General features: G+C 42.9%; 1 protein-coding gene across 1 annotated transcript; it reads right to left on the bottom strand.

Moving 5' to 3' along the window:
* Positions 1 to 14,780: 14,780 nt before the first annotated feature.
* Positions 14,781 to 19,855, bottom strand: LOC115283999 (melanoma-associated antigen B2-like). The gene is made up of 2 exons (XM_029930547.1): positions 19,792 to 19,855; positions 14,781 to 16,386 (listed from the first exon to the last, which is right to left on the bottom strand). The coding sequence occupies exon 2, from the start codon at positions 16,360 to 16,362 to the stop codon at positions 15,334 to 15,336; it is 1,029 nt and encodes a 342-aa protein (XP_029786407.1). The 5' UTR covers positions 16,363 to 16,386; positions 19,792 to 19,855; the 3' UTR covers positions 14,781 to 15,333.
* Between the last annotated feature and the right edge of the window lie 69 nt (positions 19,856 to 19,924).

The raw sequence follows: 19,924 nt of genomic DNA, 5'->3' as shown, positions 1-19,924 counted from the left end.
GCTGCCTCTGAATTATGTGTATGTCCTTGCTTTCCCCAGGAACCTCAGCTTCTGGTCTCTCCAGTCTCGGCGCCAATCTTTTTTTTTTTTTTAATGTTTTTAAATTTATTTTTGAGAGTCAGAGAGAGACAGTGTGAGCAGGGGAGGGTCAGAGAGAGAGGGAGACACAGAATCTGAAGCAGGCTCCAGGCTCTGAGCTAGCTGTCAGCACAGAGCCCAACGTGCGGCTCGAACCCATGAACCGTGAGATCATGACCTGAGCCGAAGCCGGATGCTTAACCGGCTGAGCCACCCAGGCACCCCTCAGTGTGAATCTTAATTTTTCTCTCCCACCTTCCTTCCCTTCTTCAAAAGCCATCTTCCTCTCTCCTCATGTGAGTTGTGGAAAGGCAAAAAAAAATGTCATTTAAGGGGCAGGGAGACCTAACAACTTTAGCCATCCTGTCTCTCTGTGCTCTGTAAAAATCCACTAGGCAAATTACAAAACGTAATGAACTGTTTGAAATGAAGGAAGGGAAGAGTATTCAGAAAACATTACTATTTCCAAAGAACCATCATGGTACATCTCTATCAAATATTCTGGATTCTTCCCTCAAGACGGAGCTGGGGCTAGTTTTCTTAGGCACACTCCAGCTAATATTCACTAAATGATCACATAAAACATTGACCTTTAATTGATAAATGTTTTTACTAACCCAGGATTGATCAGTTCTAACTGTTCACATGAATTGAATATAATTTTGTATATTAATTTAGTCAGACAATTTATATAGGCTCCTGGATGTTTATCCAAAGTTTGACAAGTTTTAAGAAGTATAATAATGACTGACCTTTGTATAAGAATTCTGTGAAGTCTGAAGAATCATGTTAAACGACAGGAAAAGAAAAATCCAATAAACAATGAGCTCAAAATCAACTCTGAACATCAACATGGGCAAAGAGCACTAAAGCAGAGGAAAAGGCCACAAGGAATGAGAAGAAAGTAAGAGGGATAAGCCAAACAAATGCCAATAATCAAAGTCCATAATCACCGTGGATGAACAAATGGGGAGTACGTGACAATTGTGAGGCATCTGATGCAGACTCTTGGGCATGGGAATTGTGCATGAAGAGTAAACACTCAGAATCCTGTGAGGAAGGAAAAGGCTTCACTTCAGCCTGTCTCTGAGACATCTACTCTGCAATGAAAGCTGCTGCCTGGGAGAAACAGGGAAGCAAAACTCCACAAAGAAGATAAATGATCACACAATTCGGCAATGGCTGAATGGGTCCCTAGATCAAATCTCTGCCTGGAAATGGTTTCTTGTTCTTTCAATGCTCAGTCAGAGAAATCAAGCATGTTGCTGTTTTATTAAGAATTTTTAAAACATGCTGAAATGCATGCTGAGGAAGGGCACCAAGGTTTTCTTCCAAGTTCTAAGCAGGTAAGTTAGTCTTACCTACACCATCCTACCCTGATGAGATAGAGGAAACCATTAGAGAACAATACAATACACTATGTCATTTAGCTAAAGTAAAAGGTATTCTTTATTAAGAATTTAAAAATTTTAATTCAGTCATTATTTAGTAATTGGTAGGCATGCAAAAACTATTAAAACAGTAGATATTGGAGTGGGATCTTCATATCTGAGGCCCACCAGGGATGGCTTTTCAGAAAAAGGGGGCCTTGGTGGGGGTCGGGAAGATTCTGCAGAATATGGGACTATGGGAAGGAAAAGAAGACATTCTAGAACTCCAGGAAACATTTTGAGTGTGATTTGGATTTCTTATTCTAAACACACCATTCATAAACTTGTAAGTTTTCATTATTACTGGAAAGGAGGGGAGTTTTCTGGAGCATGTTGAGGGCCTCTTGTAATCCTCATGCAATTTAATAATATGATATGAGATACTACAACCAATTATTACATTTCCCTGGAACTCCTTATTTGGTGCATTTGCTTTTGGATAAAAACAAACATTAGCCAAAGTTTGATATTAAATTTACGTAGATTTAGATGCAAGACTTGCTAGGTATCAATAATAAAATGTATCTCATGGTCTTTGAAGTAATGCGTCAAGTTATATGAATTCTTGAAAGTGAAAAGTGGTGGCCACAAAAACAAATACTAAATACGAAAATCAGTGCAAGAGGAAATGAGATGGCTATACTAATTTGACAGAAACTTACAACATGCAACGGCCCATAGAGACCATGTTTGCCATTTTGACGCACGTGTAGAAACTGAATGTGAGGGGAATATTCAGAAAGCAGACTTAATTCAAAGTATTTCAAGGCACATATACTACCACTGTGTTGGAGACCTACTTACCTAATAATTATGAGATATGAGGAAAATGAGTAGGTTTCCATGACTAAGTAAGTGTATATGATCAAAATTGTAGCAATGGTACATTGAAAATTACAAATACAATTTTAATTTTGCATAGCATAGAGGACCTACAATGATGACAACCCACCACCAAACCAAATTATTTATATTAAAAAACTATAACCAGAGTACACATAAAATAACTACAGCATCTTAAAACTATGAGAAAAGAAATATTTATGGCTTACTTCCTATCTGCATGCTATGTAAGAATTGTTTTTTTCTGTATCACTCACAGATGGCCAGACACCACCTTCTGCTTGAACAGGTGTAGTATCTTACTGTTTCTCTAAGAAGTCTATTTTGTACAGCTATAATTCATGGGAAGCTTTGCCTTCTGCTTAACTAGAATTTACCTCCCTGTGACTTATTTTTTGATCTACGTTTTGCTTCTGAAGCTTCAAAGGAATAGTTTAATTCAAATCAGTTCAATTAGCAGGTATCATGGAGTAGCTCTGTCAGGGACTGACGGAGGCGCTGCCATACAAAGATGAATAAGCGTCTCTCTTCTGACTTGACAGCCATCCCAATTTCAGAGCACAGATTTTACATCCGCCTTGATTTTTCCTTCTAAATCAATGATCTTCAGGTCTCTGAACCACATTAAGATCCTTTACACTCCCAATCACTCACTTTCTACATTTGCACGATTAAATTACTAATCGAATTAAAATTTTAATATAACTATTAGAGGGGGATTTTCCTGCTCTAATATTTTGCTTCTGAGAATAGACCCTCTATATAGGACTCGCTGGGAAATTGGGTGCAAAAAAGGGTCTAATGTTTCCTTAGGTGATCTCCCCTCTACCGGATAGAGAACTGGGGCTCAGGGACCATAAATCTCAGAGAAATTCTGAAGCATACACACCCTGAATTCAGGGATGAGATTCTTGATTTTAGTAGTTTTTACCTAATATATTTTGGAGACAGAAGCTAGCTTTTTAAAGTTGACACTTCTAAGAGACATAGAAATTTCTAAATAAGATACAAGGCCAGAGCCTAACTTCAAAAATAAACTGTAGTTTTAATTATAACTATCTTCAGAATTAGTGGGTAAAATTAATTTCATCACTTCAAGATTTATATGTGAACTAAATGCAACTGGTAGAATGGTATTCAGTTACTGAAGCACATTATTTCATTTTCATAGTGGTTTGTATAACACTACTTGTCATAAGGGCATGGATTTTTTTGTAAATCACTCCAGTGTGTCGTTATTTTTTCCCGTTTTAGTATCAGACATACTTAAATGTAGAATAGAATGACTTTAAACCATCAATTACTTTACACTATCATCTCTCCACAATTGAGCACTTAATAGAGAGAAAAATCAAGAATAAATATATATTAACTTTCTAAAAGGGCTATGAAATATAAAGTATCGCCCACACTTAAAGAGCTAACTTCACTAAGCTAATGTCGTTACAGGGGGAAAATATGAGCTCATTCATTGTAAAAATGATTATTTCTTAAGCCTCATTTTGGTTATCGCATTTATTTGTAATTTTTCTCCCTTCATACATTACCCTACCATTGTTAAAGTAAATGTACTCTCCTTAAGGTCTCCTTCTTTTCTGCATTCTTTTTTCTTGTTGAAATGGATACAACAGAGGTATCTGTAATGGAATACATAGCTCCTTTCCCAGGAAAATGAATGTTTAAATTAATATTAAATTAAATTACATTCCATTTGACTTGATCCCATTTTACAACTTTATTACATTCCTTAAACCCTGCTATTTTCCCAGTTCTCTGGGTTATCACCAACAGCCAGAAGAAGATACATTGGTTTCTTGATCCTTTATTTCTTGGGCCAAAGACAGAGAAATATAAAATTATATTCTAACTGCTTACACAGTGTTGAAACCGGGTAAATCTTCTCTTACTTGGTTTTATACAGAGCTGGGAGAATTGGAGAGAGCATAACTGGGCATTACTGTTTGCAAATGGTAGGCAGTGGCCAATGGTGACCCTTCCAGAGGGGCATATCCACCTGCATGGGATTGCCAATTCCCATATTAACTCAACACTCTAATTCATATTGCCATCAATTGCCATAGCACTGCGGCTGGCTTAAAGAATAACATAAGTTGCTAAAATTAAGTCCCCCTTTTAGAATTAAATATAGTGAGGAGTAAGCAAGGTATTATTTGAGCACATATAATAGGGAAGTACAGATATTGAGTGAGAGTGGAGTGTCAATGTTAAGGGCTTGACCTGAAATGGACAGAGTCCAAATCCTAGCCCGGCTACATGCTGGCTGGGTCACCTTCAGCAGTTCCCTTAAACTATATAATCCTTACTGTTTTATCATTAAAATGGAAGTAATAAGTGTACTGCTGGGTAAGCCTATAGGGAGAATTAGAAATGATAATACGTATTTAGGGCTTAGCATAGTGTCAGGTATACAGTAAGCAGTCAACAAATATTTGATAATAGCATCATTGTTCTTACCAACAAACAGATCTATAAAGACTCTGCATTGAGATTCACATGGAGTCCAAATTCCAGTGTTTAATTCCCCCTAACATGGCCCTATGCTGTCTTTGTTTTCCCTGTCATCTCTTAACGTCCTTTTGGTAGCTTGCTAATCACTACCACCTCTGCTTGTTGCTGGCCTTTCATCTATTTTGATGAGTATTCCCTTATTTTCTACTTATTTAAATACTGCAGGGTTTAGTTCATCCCTCACCTCTTACACAAAGCTTTCCCTTGCCATGGAATCAGAGAATGTTAACAGAAACCCCAGGTCTGAGGGATTTCTTGGGACATGGGACTTTCAGTGCTAAAACTGGGACAATCCCAGGCAAAATGAGACACGTCAGTCACTCAAGAGCTAGAAAAGCCCCTAGAAATTATCTCGATCGATCATCTCAATTTACTGACCTGGAAACAGAGTATCTAGGTGACTAACCAAAGTTAAGTTAAATAGGTAAGTGGTTTCCCAGTTGAGCTAGAATTGGAATGTAGGTTTTCTGATTGCCCATGACTTCTAGTTTCCCCCAATTGTACTATATATACATATATATGTATATATAATGGTATATATACAACTAACATGCAGTGTTATATTAACTTCAGGTATACTGAGTAGCCACAGTAATTGTGAAAAAGAAGAATGAAATGAAGTTGAGGGATCACAATTGCAGGTTTGAAGATAAACTACAAAGCTGTAGTCATCAAAACAATATGGTACTGGCCCTCAAACAGACACATTGATCAATGGAAGAGAATAGACAGACCCAAAATAAACCTATGCTAACTAATATGGTTAGTTAATCTAAGACAGGTGAGGCAAAAATATACAATGGAGGAAGAGACAGTCTCTTCAATAAATGGTGTTGGGAAAACTGGACAGTTACATGCAAAAGAATGAAACTGGACCACTCTTTAACAGCACACACAAAAATAAACTCAAAACAGATTATAGACCTAAGTGTGAGACCTGAAACCACAAAAGTCCTAGAAGAAAAAGTAGGTAGCAATTTCTTTGACATTAGTTGTAGAAACATTTTTTTCTAGATATGTCTGCTCAGGTAAGGGAAGCAAAAGCAAAATTGAACTATTGAGACTACACCAAACTAAAAAGCTTTTCCATGGTGAAGGAACAAAACAAAAAGACAACCTACTGAATGAAAGAAGGTATTTGGAAATGATACATCAGATAAAGGGTTAATATCCAAATTATATAAATAAATTATAGAAGCCAACACCAAAGAAACCCCCCAAAGAATCCAAGTAAAAATGGGCAAATGACTTGAATAGAGTTTTATCCAAAGGAAACATATAGATGACCAACAGACACATGAAAAAATGCTCGACATCACTTACCATTAGGGAAATGCAAATCAAAACCCTGAGTTATCACCTCTCACCTGTCAGAATGGCAAAAGCCAAAAATAAGAAATAAAAAGTATTGGTGAGGATGTGGAGAAAAAGGAACCCTCATAGATGGACCTTTGGTGGGAATCCAAGCTAGGGTGACCACTGTGGAAATCAGTACAGAGGTTCCCCAGAAAACTGAAAATAGTTAAATAGGATCTAATAATTATAGTATGTTTTAAGAGGAAGCACATAAGCATAAGAAAGTGTGGAGATTTGCAAGTAAAAAAAATTGTCTTAGTTTGAAAACAGGCCCTCCTATTTACTAGTATGTAAACTTCGACAACTGCTTAAATAACTCTTTAAACCTCAATTTTCTCCATCTGTAAAATGGAATGATAATACCTACCTGATAAGTTCTTATGGAGATTAACCAAAATTACATATTTCTATATTATATATCATAAATATGTTACATATATATAATATATATACATTTATATATATACTATAAAATTTCTAAAATATATAAAGTGATATATACATACTAGTGATGACAGCTCTTGGAAATAGTAAGCAATCAATGCATGTTTATTATTGTTATTATTACTATTTTATCTAACATTTCTCTTCGTACTTTTTCATTCTTTCTTCCCTTTTAATGCTACATGTTTATATAGCTCTTTCTAAAGCCTATCTACATACATTTGATGTGAACCTTTGAGAAAATCTTTGAAGGAAGCTACTGTCTAGTTTTATGGATGAAAAAATAGGGTTCCAAGAAGTAGAGTAATAGCTACGTACCTTTTAATTTTATGGTCTTCCTATAGCTTCCTTTTTTGTCATATGTATGACTCATGTTTCCGCCACTACCAGGGCAAGGGCCTTGAATGACCGAACCATCCACTGACTTTACCAGCATGGTCAGGTGGGTCTTTGACTTTGACAGTGTGTTCAGAGCTCTCAAACACAAGTGCCAGAGAAATCTCTGCCTGCTTACTTGTGCAGAGGAATTATGAGGATACGTGGAAAATACAAACATGCATGTGCTTTCATCCTTTCTTAAACGCTACACAAATATAGGGCATCTCACCCACAACTGGCATTCAATCAATTCTGGCTGATCGATGCAGTTTATAGTTAGGAATAGAGAAACAAGAGGAGAATCAGACTATCTTTATATCTTTGCCTTGGTTTTAGGAAATAAATGACATTTTCATCGTTCATCTATCCTCTTTTGAAATATTAAATTCTAACTGCAGAAAAATTCCCACATGCCCCCAACGCACAAGATAAGCACAGAGGAAACAGAGAAAGCAAGCATTCTCTTTTGACATCGGGAGCAAGCCCTTAGCTCTGAGATAAGTCATTTCACAAGCGCGCTGTACTGCCGTGGACAGTTAGGTGTGGTTGTGTTTGTACACGTGTTATCTCTCCAGGTAAACTGGAAACCCCCTGAGGTCAGGACAATGTTTTTCTTATTTCTATCCTTCCTATTACCCATCATAAAGCCTAGCAATTCCTGATTCCTAAGGAACTGATTTTATCATTATTGTTGTTGTTCTTGTTGATTATTGTCTACTTGCTAATCCCACGCAGATAGGTTAAACTAGACTCTGCTTATGCTTTGAGTCTTAAGACCTAGAAACCTGCGTTCTGCCTCTTTATTTGTTGTTTTGCCAAATGTCCCACACGTTCATTTGGTGCAGCATGCCCATACTGCGCTATAGGGACAGCAGTGTCTACCACTCGTCCCGTGTCTGCTCCCCGACCCAGGAGAATGGCAAAGGTAGGCAGACGAATTAATCTGGATTTGTATCAGGACAGAGCAAGAAGCTGTTCAGATGCTTCCTGAATGTTGCCACACAGGCACATAGTGATGTTCCTCATGCCTAAGGCTAACTCTTCTTGTTAGGGTGAAACTCCTCATTTTTAATAAGCCGTGGATGCTGTTTGAACTTATTTATCTCTGAGAACTTCCCCTGGACAAAAATGTGCTCATGTCACCTGTGAGGGTGATGATTTCTCCAATAATGTGTGCAGGTAGTTTTCCACTTTGCCTGAGAAAAATCAGAGGATTTTTCAGCCGCAGCCTGGCTATGGGTACCTGGCAACTCCCACAGGCATCACTAATGAATGAAAATTTGCCTTTAGGTGCTGTGGGTAACTACACTGAAATCTACTTTTTCATATCTTGGAGTTCCATGTTCATCACCAATGCAAAAATGCGAATGGTAACTATTATTCCTCTTTGGAATAATAGAGATTCTATTTTATTAGGGTCAGATAAGATGATGTGTGACAGAGCCCTAGAGAAACACAGGACACATCCTCTACCTTGGAGGACATACCAGATTGGACCTGGAAATAATTTACTAAAATATTTCCCTCTCTAAAGCTGTCCTTAAGTCCTTGGTCCATGGCGGTTATGAAGCAGAATCAGATGGGGAAAATACAGTATTTCCAATTTTAAAGATCTCTTGTCCACAAGATATAGCATCTGTCTGAATAGTGGATTTCAGTACAATCCCAGGAGCAATCTTGCACATTACAGTTGGATCCACTTCATTACCCAGTTATTCTGTACCTTTCCAGGCTGTTAGTCAAATCACCCTGCTGCCTAGCAAGTTTCTGATGAATCTGGATTTCAACTAATTACCCTGCAGCCGCATGGATTGGACTGGGCCGCTTAACATGTTCTTTTCTGAAACTTTCAAATCGGTTTTCACAAACCTGTGGCAATGGTATTATAATTGTTTCCCTGATAATGAGTCATTCTGTAGGAAGGATAACTGGGAACTGTACTTCAATTCTTTTTCATATCATCTTTCTTTTAGACAAATAGTTTTCATCCAGGGAAACAGAGGGGTGCTAAAAAAAATAAAGCTACTTGAAAGGAGTAAGGAATCAAGCTTGTGTTTCTGCTCTAGTGACATGACTGGGGAGAAGTAAGTTGTAGGTAAATTGGATCCACCAGAATAATAAAATAAATGCCAAGGGTCAAGCCCTAAACCCAGTTCCAAACCTACAAACCTCCGATGACTATCTTCCAAGAAGCAACACTGCCACCTGGCTGTGGGAGATCAAGAAATGACGCTTTCTTTCCTTTTCTAAGCAAATCCTCTAGACGTCCCATCTACTTCCGGATTTCAGGATTCTTCAAGTAGATTTTTGGAATTCTGAAAATTCCTATCATATCCTCAATAATACAGAGTGCTAGACCACAAAATATGAATGGAATAATTAGAAGCTATCTCAAGAACCGTCCACACCACCATTTACAATTCATGCAAACGAAGCCAAACATTGCATCACAGGAGTGTTACTGTAATGCAGCTATTAAAGCTTGAGGAAGAAAGACTTGGAAAGGATGCATAAAAGCAGATTCAGGGGTACTCATAGTTAGAAGGCAGATGAAGAAATCAAAGACCGATGAGGATGAGGAAGTTTAGTGAAGCGGAAGAGAATTTGGAAGATGGTAACTAATATTTAACAGTAGAATCGACAGGCCTTGATTCTTGATAATAGTTTGGGAGCCGAATTAGGAAGAGAATGATGCCTAGGTTTCTGACATCAGCAACCGGGTAGGTAGTAGGAATATTTACTGAAGGCCTCTGGTTTGGGGGACAGACCGCAATGGGTTTGAAGTGCATGTAGTGTGTATGGCGGGGAATTAGTCAGGATTTTCCAAGAAACAGAACCAATAAGAGAGCTATATATAATGTTGGGAAAGTCAGTTAATATATATATATATATATATATTTCTGATCCTGGCAAATCAGAAATCCATAGGGCAAGCCAGTAGGCTAGAAACTCAGAAGTTGCAATCTAGAGTCTTAGATTTGTAGAGCAGAGCAGGCAGTCTGGAAATTTGGAAAGGGTTTCTGTGTTGCAGTCTCGAAGTTTGGGAAAGGGCTGTCTTTGCTCTTGGTGCCTCAACTGATTAGACGAGGCCCACCCATGATATGGATGGTAATCATCTTTACTCAAAGCCTACTGATTTAAATATTAGTCATATATAAAAAATACCTTCGCAGTGTCATTTAGAGTGATGTTTGGGCAAACAACTGGGAACCATAGTCTAGCCAAGTTGACATTAAATTAAGAGGTGGGAATGATAGGGAGGAATCCAGACTTGGGACATATGGTGCTGCCAGTACCTGGGACAAAGAATATAGGAAGAGGACAAAAGAATTTTGGGGGAAAATAATGAGTTTATATATTTTTTTCCACACGGAATTTGAGATATTTCTGAACCAATCATTGTAGATCTGTGTTAAAGGCTTTGCGTGTAGGTCAGAGCTTGGGATAATAGATCTAGAAATTAGCATCATATAGTTGGTAGTTTATAAATTATTATAGTTGATTATTATAGTTTATAAATTATTTTTCCCATTTTAAAGGTTCACCTAATATCTCTAATTGGTATTCCTCATGCTTTTTAAAGTTTTTCTTAACCTTAAAATTTTTAAAGATGTTTATTCATTTCTGAGAGAGAGAGAGAGAGAGAGAGAGAGAGAGGGAACGAAAAGGTGATGGAAGAGAGAGGGAGACACAGAATCTGAAGCAGGCTCCAGGCTCTGAGGTGTCAGCACAGAGCCCAACGTGGGGCTTGAACCCACAGATTACAAGATCATGACCTAAGCCAAAGTGAAAACACCCAACCAACTGAAGCACCCAGGCACCCCTAAAATATTTTTAAGAGTCATATGTGCTACCTATGAAATACAAAGATGAAAATTTAAAATATGAATTGTGTGTAACCTTTGTTCATCCTTAACGTACATATAAGTAAATGTCTTGTGCCTGATGAATAGCCACAATACTCAGCATCTTAACGCAGCGGCCATTTGTTCTCAGGGACCTATAGGCTGGCCGAGGTGGGTCTGCCTCATGCTGTAGTTGCCAGAACCAGGGAGAGGGATGGTCAGGACTTTTTCTAATGGTGATGGCACTCATTAAAAGTGAGGCCGACCTTATATGAGCTGTCTTGGGAAGATCCTGCATTCACTTCATTAAGTTAGAAAAGAAAATTAGAGAACAAAATGTACACTATCGTATGAAAAAGCCTCAAATCAATTTTAAAATTACACACACCAGACTGTTTGTTGTGGTTACTTTTGAAAACAGAGTTGAATTTTGGAGGAATGTTGGGGGGAGGACACTGTGATTGACCGGTGTTAGAATTTTTTATAATAAGAATATATACACTATTAGCTTTTCCATTAAAATGTTTAAATGAGCCTAACAACACAAATAGCAGTTGCACATCACTCAGATAAAGTTACTGCTAACTGATGCGATAGAGAAAACCTGAAATCTGCAATGCAATCGGAACTTATTTCTTGCGTACGGACAACCCGACAGGGGTTGGCAGAGATCCACTGCTATGAGGTGACCCAGAGATCCCGCTGTCTCCATCACGTGGCTCCACATCTCAACACTGGCTCCCCATGTTTGCTGCTGGATGGAAGACAGGGCCTGGAGCTGGCATATTGGCTCTCATGTGCCTTGGCCTGGAGGTGATAAATATGCTTCTACTCAGATGTCAGTGGTAGGGGTTAGTCACATGACCCTTCCCAACTATGAGTGGGATGGCAGTGGAATGGCTTCTACATTGCAGCTGCTTAATCAGGAGGACCTGTTGCAATTGGTTATAACAACAGCCTTCTTCCCTTTAAAAAAAAAAAGTTTATTTTTTTGAGGAGGAAAGGGGCAGAGAGAGAGGGAGAGAGAAAATTCCAAGCAGGTTTTGCCAAAGTCAGCACAGATCCAGACGTGGGGCTTCACTCAACAAACCATGAGATCATGACATGAACAAAAATCAAGTTGTATGCTCAACCGACTGGGCCACCCAGGTACTCCCAACCTTCTTCCCTTCTTGGAGGAATTTCTGAGAAGGCCAAATTTTCCTTTAAATTCATCAATTCTTTTTCTACTGCATACTGTAGAAATGTAACCGATGTTTTCAAAAATAGAATTACCATCTAATTTTCAAAAGGGTCCTGTAAATCTCAGCAGGGAGGTCTTACCCCTTGTCCCTCAATAGCACCTTTCTGCATGGCCATTTGCAATAACCTGTATGATATTAGTAGACTGAGAATTTCCCCCTACCTTTAGGTGCACGGTCAAAATCATGGCTACCTGCCCCCTTACCTGAACAGTTGCCATTAAGCACAGTGTAAAAACAACATTTTCCTGGGGCACCTGGGTGGCTCAGTCGGTTGAGCATCTGACTTCGGCTCAGGTCATAATCTCACAGTTCTTTGGTTCGAGCTCCGGGTTGGGCTCTGTGCAGACTGACCGCTAGCTCAGAGCCTGGAGCCTGCTTCAGATTCTGTCTCTTTCTCTCTGCCCCTCCCCCTGTCCACACTCTGTCTCGGTCTCTCAAAAATAAATAAATGTAAAAAATTTTTTTCAAGAACATTTTTCCTGGGACAGATACAGACAAGATTCACTGGAAGTATGGTGTATCTTTTTTCCCTCTTATTGAAACTTAGCAAGTCTGCTAAGGACTCCAAGAGGAGTTTTTGGAAATTCAGCGTCAGCAGACATTTGCTTACACAGTGGTTTCCTGGGTCCCTCCTCATCTATCACATAAAAAGGAAGGTTTGGTTCTTGACCACTTAGTTAAGTTCACTCATCAATGTATGGATTCAATGACCACATTCAAATAAGACACTTTATTAAAATTTTACTGCAAATATCAAGTCATTTCCAAAAAAGTCCTCTCCAGCCTCAGAGTTCTAAACAAAGGCCCTGTAAATTCCATGCCAGTCAGAGTACTTACTGATGTGGCAACAAAACCTTTGAGAGCGAGGTGGAGGCACCCAGGGTAGATGAGGAGGTGTCTAAACTTCACTGTCAGAATTACATAGAAGGGCTGTTGCTGTCAGAGGGGGCCAGGGGGTGGGATGGGGGAGCAAGGAGTTGGCATGCTCTAAGTCAGGAGATGGCGCCGCCTGAGGAGTGTCTGTCCCCCCAGGAGCAGGGTGCAGCCTCCAGAGGAGGACCCAGAAGAGAGCTGGCCTGAAGGTCAGGTCCCAGTTTGGACATGAGGGCCCACTGGGGAAGACGCAGGGGAGGGAGCTGTCATGCAAGAAAGTGCCAGGACTGGACCCTTGTGCTGAGACCAGGGCAGAGCCCGAGCTCTCAAGGGACCCTGGGGTGAGGGGCCAGGCGAGCCTAGTGAAATGAACCCCAGGGACAATCCCCAAATTGTGCCTGATTCTCACTTTTACCTTCCTGCTTTTAGTACTTTGGTCACAGGGTCCCTCTTTCCTTGCCTGAGACATCATGTGATAGTGAGAAGAAAAAGTAATTAAGGGACGGAAGGTTGGCCTCAGGCTGGAAGAGAGGCACAGTGTGGGCTCCAGAGCACGCAGACTGAGCCCCACTCCTGGTTCTGTCACTTCACCAGCCATGCGAACCTGAGAGTATGTCAAGTTCTTCCCCCGCCAAGCGGGCTGGAGAAGCCGTCCTGTAGCTCTGTTGGAACATATGTAACACATGTGAAGCATCTCACACAGTGACTGGCCAATACTGGGTCTTTAATAAATGGTAGTTGTCATTATGCTTATTTTCACACCAGATGAAAGTTCCCTCTGGGAATTTTTTTTTTTTTTTTGTTCAGGAGATGTCAGAGACTATAGTACTTTAGGACAAAGAAAACCACATTGGCCTAACTGCTCCTTAGCAAGTAACACTAAGTAAAATAACCCATTAGAGAGTATGTTCTTTTTAGTTTGGATGCAGAGATTTCACCGGGATTCCACCCAAAGCTTGTAGAATTCACGTCAAGCACCACTAATTCCCCTCCCTCCCAACTGCCCTCCCAACAAGAAAAAGGCTGTTTTCATTTGCGTCACCACCACCAAAATCTAGTCCTATTTTGATGTTTTGTCAAGTGACATTCAACATAACCTATTTAATGGAGCAGGCTCTGGTTCCCCCAGATTCGTGGCAGAGGGTGCCAGCACCGTGCTGCTTGACATCCCACTAACGAGTACCACCCTCATCTCTGAGAAATTCCCAATGACGGTACACAGAAAGCACTGTGCACTGTGTCCAGCTGCACCCAGATAACAGCACCGGCCGCCTTCTAGTCCTTCCCCAGGTGGTGACACTCTCTGGTTTACCTAGGACCTCAAAGTGACTGTTAGGGATAGTGTCTCATTCCAAAGTTAGTCTCTCAACCCTGAGGCCCTCCGTCCAAAGGTCTGGCCCCTGCTCACGATGATCACAGCCTCATCTAACCCAGAATGCAACTAACTTAAAATTATTTTGCACCAAGGGAGCTGCAAGGTCCCAGACCCCAAAGTGTCCAGGCTCAGAGAATTTATACTTCACTGCTTTCACCTGCCCCCTTCCACACTGTCTTTTATTTAAACTTGTCTTTTATGTATTACAGTTCATCACACCATCTTTGTTAAATAATCACTGCTCTTAAAATCTCTGCCAGGTTCAGGGTCTTCTTTATACTTAGCATCATCACTACTAACATATAACCTTCCAAAGAGCAGATGCTCAATTAATGGGAAGAATAAACTGGGCACTGAGCAAGGAATGTAATTTATTACTCTTTAATTTTCTCTAAACTTTTGAGTAAGTTTAAGGACATCCAGGCATATATCCTTGAATTTTACAAAGAAAAAGACAAAAATAAGACAAATCAAGATTTAACTACGTTTTATTTTGTTTCCATTTTAAAACTAGAGCTATATTTTTGCTGGTTCTTTCATATTTCTGAAAAAAAAATCCCCATTCCAAAGCCATATTATCTGGTTCTGGAACTCAAAGAAGATGCAAGGATTTTCAAGCTGCATTACACAACACCAAACCTCTTACTCTTAAATCTTATTCTTAAATCTTACTCTTAAACCAAACCTTACTCTTAAACATGATAAACAGCAATGTGTGATCCATGTCATTTATAAACTTGGATGCCGAATCTTACTAGATTCTTTTGAAACATGCTGAAATATTCTTTTGAAAGGAACAACATTTGTAACCTACTCAAAGCACAACAGAAAGGCAAAGAAGTTATACACTGTGGTCTTTCCAACCCCAGCTCAGCCTCTCACTACTTAAAAGGTTGGCAGACCTCAAACACAAAGCGAAGAATCTGCCTCAGCCCTCTCTAGGGAGAAGGGCAGCCAGATGTGGCCCGGGAACGTGCACTGGCCTTGGCAGTAGAGTCTTTCCTGGCCGTGGCTTGGGCTTGGGCATGGGCACGCTTTTCCTCATCTTGCAGAGCCTCTTTATAATGGAACGGGAAGGCACTGGGGATGGTATCGTGGACCTTGGCCAAAAACTCTAGGACCTTCATCTTGCCGATTTCAGTGTGGGCTCTCCGGCCCCACAGGAACTCACGGCACGGAGGATCGCTGCCGGGCACCTGGCGGTACTCCAGGTACTTTTCCTTCACCAAATCTTTGGTGATGAGCTTTCTGGGCTCCCCGAAGACTGAATGCTTTCTTCCATCATAGATGCCCAAAATATTCAGGAATTCCCAGATGTTTTCTTCAGGGGCTCGATTCCCACTCAAGAAGACGACACCCAGGAGAGGCATGAGAAGCCCCCTCTTAGGGAAGTTGGAGCTGTTGCTCACACTGCCGTCGGTGACCTCTAGGATGCTGACGAGCGTGTATGAGAGACCACCGGGCTTGACTTCCTTTAATTTGAGGCCAAAGACCACCTCCAAGTGCTCAGTGGCTCTTCTGAGGATCTCAGGGAAATGCTCCTTAAATCTTCTGGTGATGGCCTTCAGCATGTATGTCTTCATAATGGGCTCTTGCAGGCTGTGCCTCTCAAGCAGGTACTCCATCAACATCCCCACTCTTCGGAATAGACGATCTTTTGGAGCTCTCGCAGTGGAAGCTAAGGCCAAGGAGGAATTTCCACTTTTCTCAACCTGGTGCTTGGCATTCGCCTTAGATCTTCGCTGTGAAACATGTGCAGCGGCCCCGGTGGTGGCTGGGGCCTTGCCAGGCTCCTGGGAAGTGCCAGCAGCAGGGGAGCTCGAGGGAGTAGCCCCAGAAACAGGCAAGGAGGAGGACTCCTCAACCTCCGCTGCAGCGGCCTGAGCACCCGCAGGACCCTGAGTCTCAGCTCGGGCCTGGTGGCGTTTCTCGCGGGCACGGAGCTTACTCTTACGGCCCCGCGGCATGGCTGGTTCAGTGACAGCTGGCACCTGGAGCAGGGAAGAGGAGAGTGTGAGCCCCTCAGCAGGGAGAGGCCACCTTGGCTTTTAAGAAGCCCCCTCTGCAGGTTTTCTGAGGGCATGGCTCTGGGACCACCCAGGGCTCTTGTTCAGCCTGTCCCCTGTGAACCCAATGGAGGAAGCTAGATTACATGAGCCCCAGCTTGGGGCGCCTGGGTGGCTCAGTCGGTTAAGTGTCTGGCTTCGGCTCGGGTCATGATCTCACGGTTTGTGGGTTCGAGCCCCGTGTCAGGCTGTGCTGACAGCTACCTCAGAGCTTAGAGCCTGCTTCAGATTCTCTACCTCCCTCTCTCTCTACCCTCCCCTGTTCGCGTGCTCTCTCTCAAAAGTAAATAAAAAACATTAAAAAAATAAATAAATGAGCCCCAGGTTCCAGCTTGCCAGCGGCTCACTGGGGTGACAAGTGGGGCTGGTAGCATGAATCTTCTTTCTCTGTGTTCAAGGATAATCCAGATTAGCACATCAACTCTGGGCAGGGCCCAGGGCCTCTTTCCCGTGCTTCCATGAAGGTACCACCTGGAATACCCCTGGGACCTCTGAGCAGGAAGTGAGGAGTGCTGGCAGCACTGCGGGGCCCCCTCTGTGCTGCACTTGTTGGTCCTCCGTCCTCATTCACACTCCTCTGGTCTACACCTAGCGTTTGGGACCCTCCCCTTCTACTGACAGGTGTTGCACCCTCAGCACACTATGAAATGAAAAGGAGTCTCAGCCTAATAATCCAGCTTTGGGCCTTGAGGGTCTGAGCATGGGGACTTGGAAAGATTCCGCTGCTCCTCCTACTTGGTGGAGGGCAGTGGAGGTGGCACCTTCAGTGGTCCTTCATGGTCCTTATTTTGACTCTTGTGAGGATCTGGGATCCCCTCTCTCATGACCTGAAGAATTCTCCTCATACTAAAGCCCACACGTCCCTGAGACCCAGTGACAGAAGTGAAGGTGGCTGTATCTGGCCACGGTGCCTATGGTCTTTAAAGGCTGAAAGCTATGGTGCCTATGGTCTTTAAAGGCTGAAAGCTACAGCAGGCAGGTTTGAGGCCCTATTATGTGTAGTCCTCACTTTTTGCTCAATTTTTACTCAGAAGAGGGCCTGGGATTCTTCCTGCCACTAACCCATCAGATCTATGCTTACTTCCCTGTAATCTCTGAGTGGGACCTGATGGGCACCTCTAATGGACAACTATGCCTAGAGGCTCCTGGGACTGCCAAGGAGGGATATCATGGTGGGGGGGTCCCTGCTGGTATGGGGTGGAGGTCCACACAGTCCCCGGGGCTCTCTCCATGAGTCCTGGTGACACGTGGAGATCCTCCCTCCGTTGACCTGAGCTGCCTCATGTGGTATTAAGATTCTCACCATCCTGAGAACCCCAGGATGAAAGAAACATTGAGCCACTTCTAGTCACCCTATCCATGGACTCCTTGGAATGGTAGCAAGGGCTAGATTGCATGGACTTCACCGACCTCTTAGTCCTCTTTTGGACAGGATCCAGGTTCCTCCCTCAGCCTGGGTCTTCTAGCCTTGGATTGAGGCCCTCATCTCCCTGAGGCTTCCGAGGTGGAAGTGAGGGGTGACACATCTGGCTACCTCTACCTGAGGTCTCCAAGGGCTGGAAGGGGCAGAACTTTGTGGGCCCCAGAGCTTTGGGTGGGTGCTCATCTCAGTCATCCATCAGTGTCTTCATCCTCACGTCAGGCAGGACCTGGAAATCTTTTGTGTCTTGGCTTGAGGACCATCCCATCATTTTAAGGCCCCCACCTCCCTGAGACCCTCTAGACAGAAGTCAGTTTCCTCATCTATCTACAACTGTGTGCGGACTTTCAAGGCCGAAAGGAAGGGATTCTGTTGTGCTCAGTGCTGTGGGGTAGGTGGTTCCTTCAATTCTTAGGTCTTGTCCCTGGCTCCTGGCCAAGTACCTGAAAATCCTCCATACGCTGACTTGATGCTTCCCCCACTGAGAAGATTCCTCACTTTCCCGAGATGCCCTGGGAAGAAGTGAATGAGACTCATCATGTCACTAGGTCTAGGTCTTCTATAGGGCTCTATGGGGTTCACTTTTTCTAGGAGGGGTCCTCTCATCTTTATTCAATGTCACTACCTTGACTCCTATTAGGAACCAGGTCTCCCTCCTTTACCGAGTAAGGCCTCTCCCCCATTAGAACCAAACTGTTTCCTTAAAGGAAATGAGGGGCTACTTCAGCCAGAGAGATCTAAACCTGACTTCTTGGGGCTTACTGCATGGGTGGAAATTTTTGTGGCCTCCTCTGTTCTAGGGACTTAGCGATCTCATTTCTTCAGGATTTTTACCTTGACATATGTCATGACATGGGGCTCCTCTTTCTCTGCTAAACTGGGCAGCCAACCCTTACACTATGGCTCATGCCTGAGACTTGTGATTCGTGCTTCAGAGGAGACACTGCCTTTGTGTAACCTGCTCACCCAGAAAGCAAATATTTAAAAAGTAAAAATGACATCACAAGGGCACTAGCAATAACAACAAAAATAATAAACGTATCAGTAAAAGATTGGGATTCCTCCCTCTACACGAGTCTACAAGCCTCAAAGCGAGGCCTCACTTCCATGAGTAGCTAGAAGAAAAGTTAGTGTGCTGCAAATCTGAGTACCTTACCGGAGACTTCCCGATCTGAGAGCAGGGGTGCAGTTCTGTGCATTTCCCTGTTTGTTTTTTAATGTTTATTTTTGAGAGAGAGAAAGAGCGTGTGAGAGTTGGGGAGGGGCAGAGAGGGAGAGAGAGAATCCCAGGCAGACTCCACGGTCCGCGGCAGAGCCTGATGCAGAGCTCGAACTCACCAACCATGAGATTTTGACCTGAGCAGAAATCACGTGTACGCTGCTCACCCGACTGAGGCATGGCGGCGCGCCTGCAGCTCCGCGTTTTCAGGAGCCGTCCGCTCCTTAGCACTCATGGCCCCACATCTACGCCTCGTAGGGCCAAGACTCCTCCCTGTGCCAACGGGCTGCCTTCTTTAGACAAAGGCCTTTCTCTCCCTGAACCACCCCCTCGGCACACATGGCAAACAGGAGGGGTTATCTCAGCCCGAATTACTCCAGGGCCTTCCAAGATGGCCAGCAGGAGTGCGGGCTCTGTACGGTCAACTGGAAGGAGGTACCTTCCTGGGTTCCCAGGGTCCCACCTTGCCACTGCAAGGTCCCACCACTCCCTTTGCCTAAATAAGCTGTTGCCTTTAGACAAAGGCCCTCCAGTCCCGACGGCCTTCCCGGTGGCTACTAGGACAAGGGGACTGCTGCTGTTCCCCTGGGACCGCCCAGAGCCAGACTGAACCGGCCGATTTCGGGGAGGGGTGCACCCTGTTACGGGGGCGCGGGGAGTAGTGTCTTCGGGTCCCGCTCAGCGTCCTCACCTTAATTTCAGCCCAGTCCCGGGAATCTGGCCGCCGCCGAACAAACGCCGCACCTCGCGTGGTGAGGTCCGGGCCGGAAAGGAAGTCGGAGGGGCGGCTCTTGGGGGGTGGCCCGGGGTCTCCGAGGGCGGAC

This window comes from Suricata suricatta, chromosome X, assembly GCF_006229205.1.
Source record: "Suricata suricatta isolate VVHF042 chromosome X, meerkat_22Aug2017_6uvM2_HiC, whole genome shotgun sequence".
Classification (NCBI taxonomy): Eukaryota; Metazoa; Chordata; class Mammalia; order Carnivora; family Herpestidae; genus Suricata; species Suricata suricatta.
This window is presented reverse-complemented; position numbering and strand designations above follow the sequence as displayed.

Excerpts from the sequence above, each read along its gene's own strand:
- LOC115283999 (XM_029930547.1), bottom strand. The coding sequence starts at position 16,362 with ATGCCGCGGGGCCGTAAGAGTAAGCTCCGTGCCCGCGAGAAACGCCAC.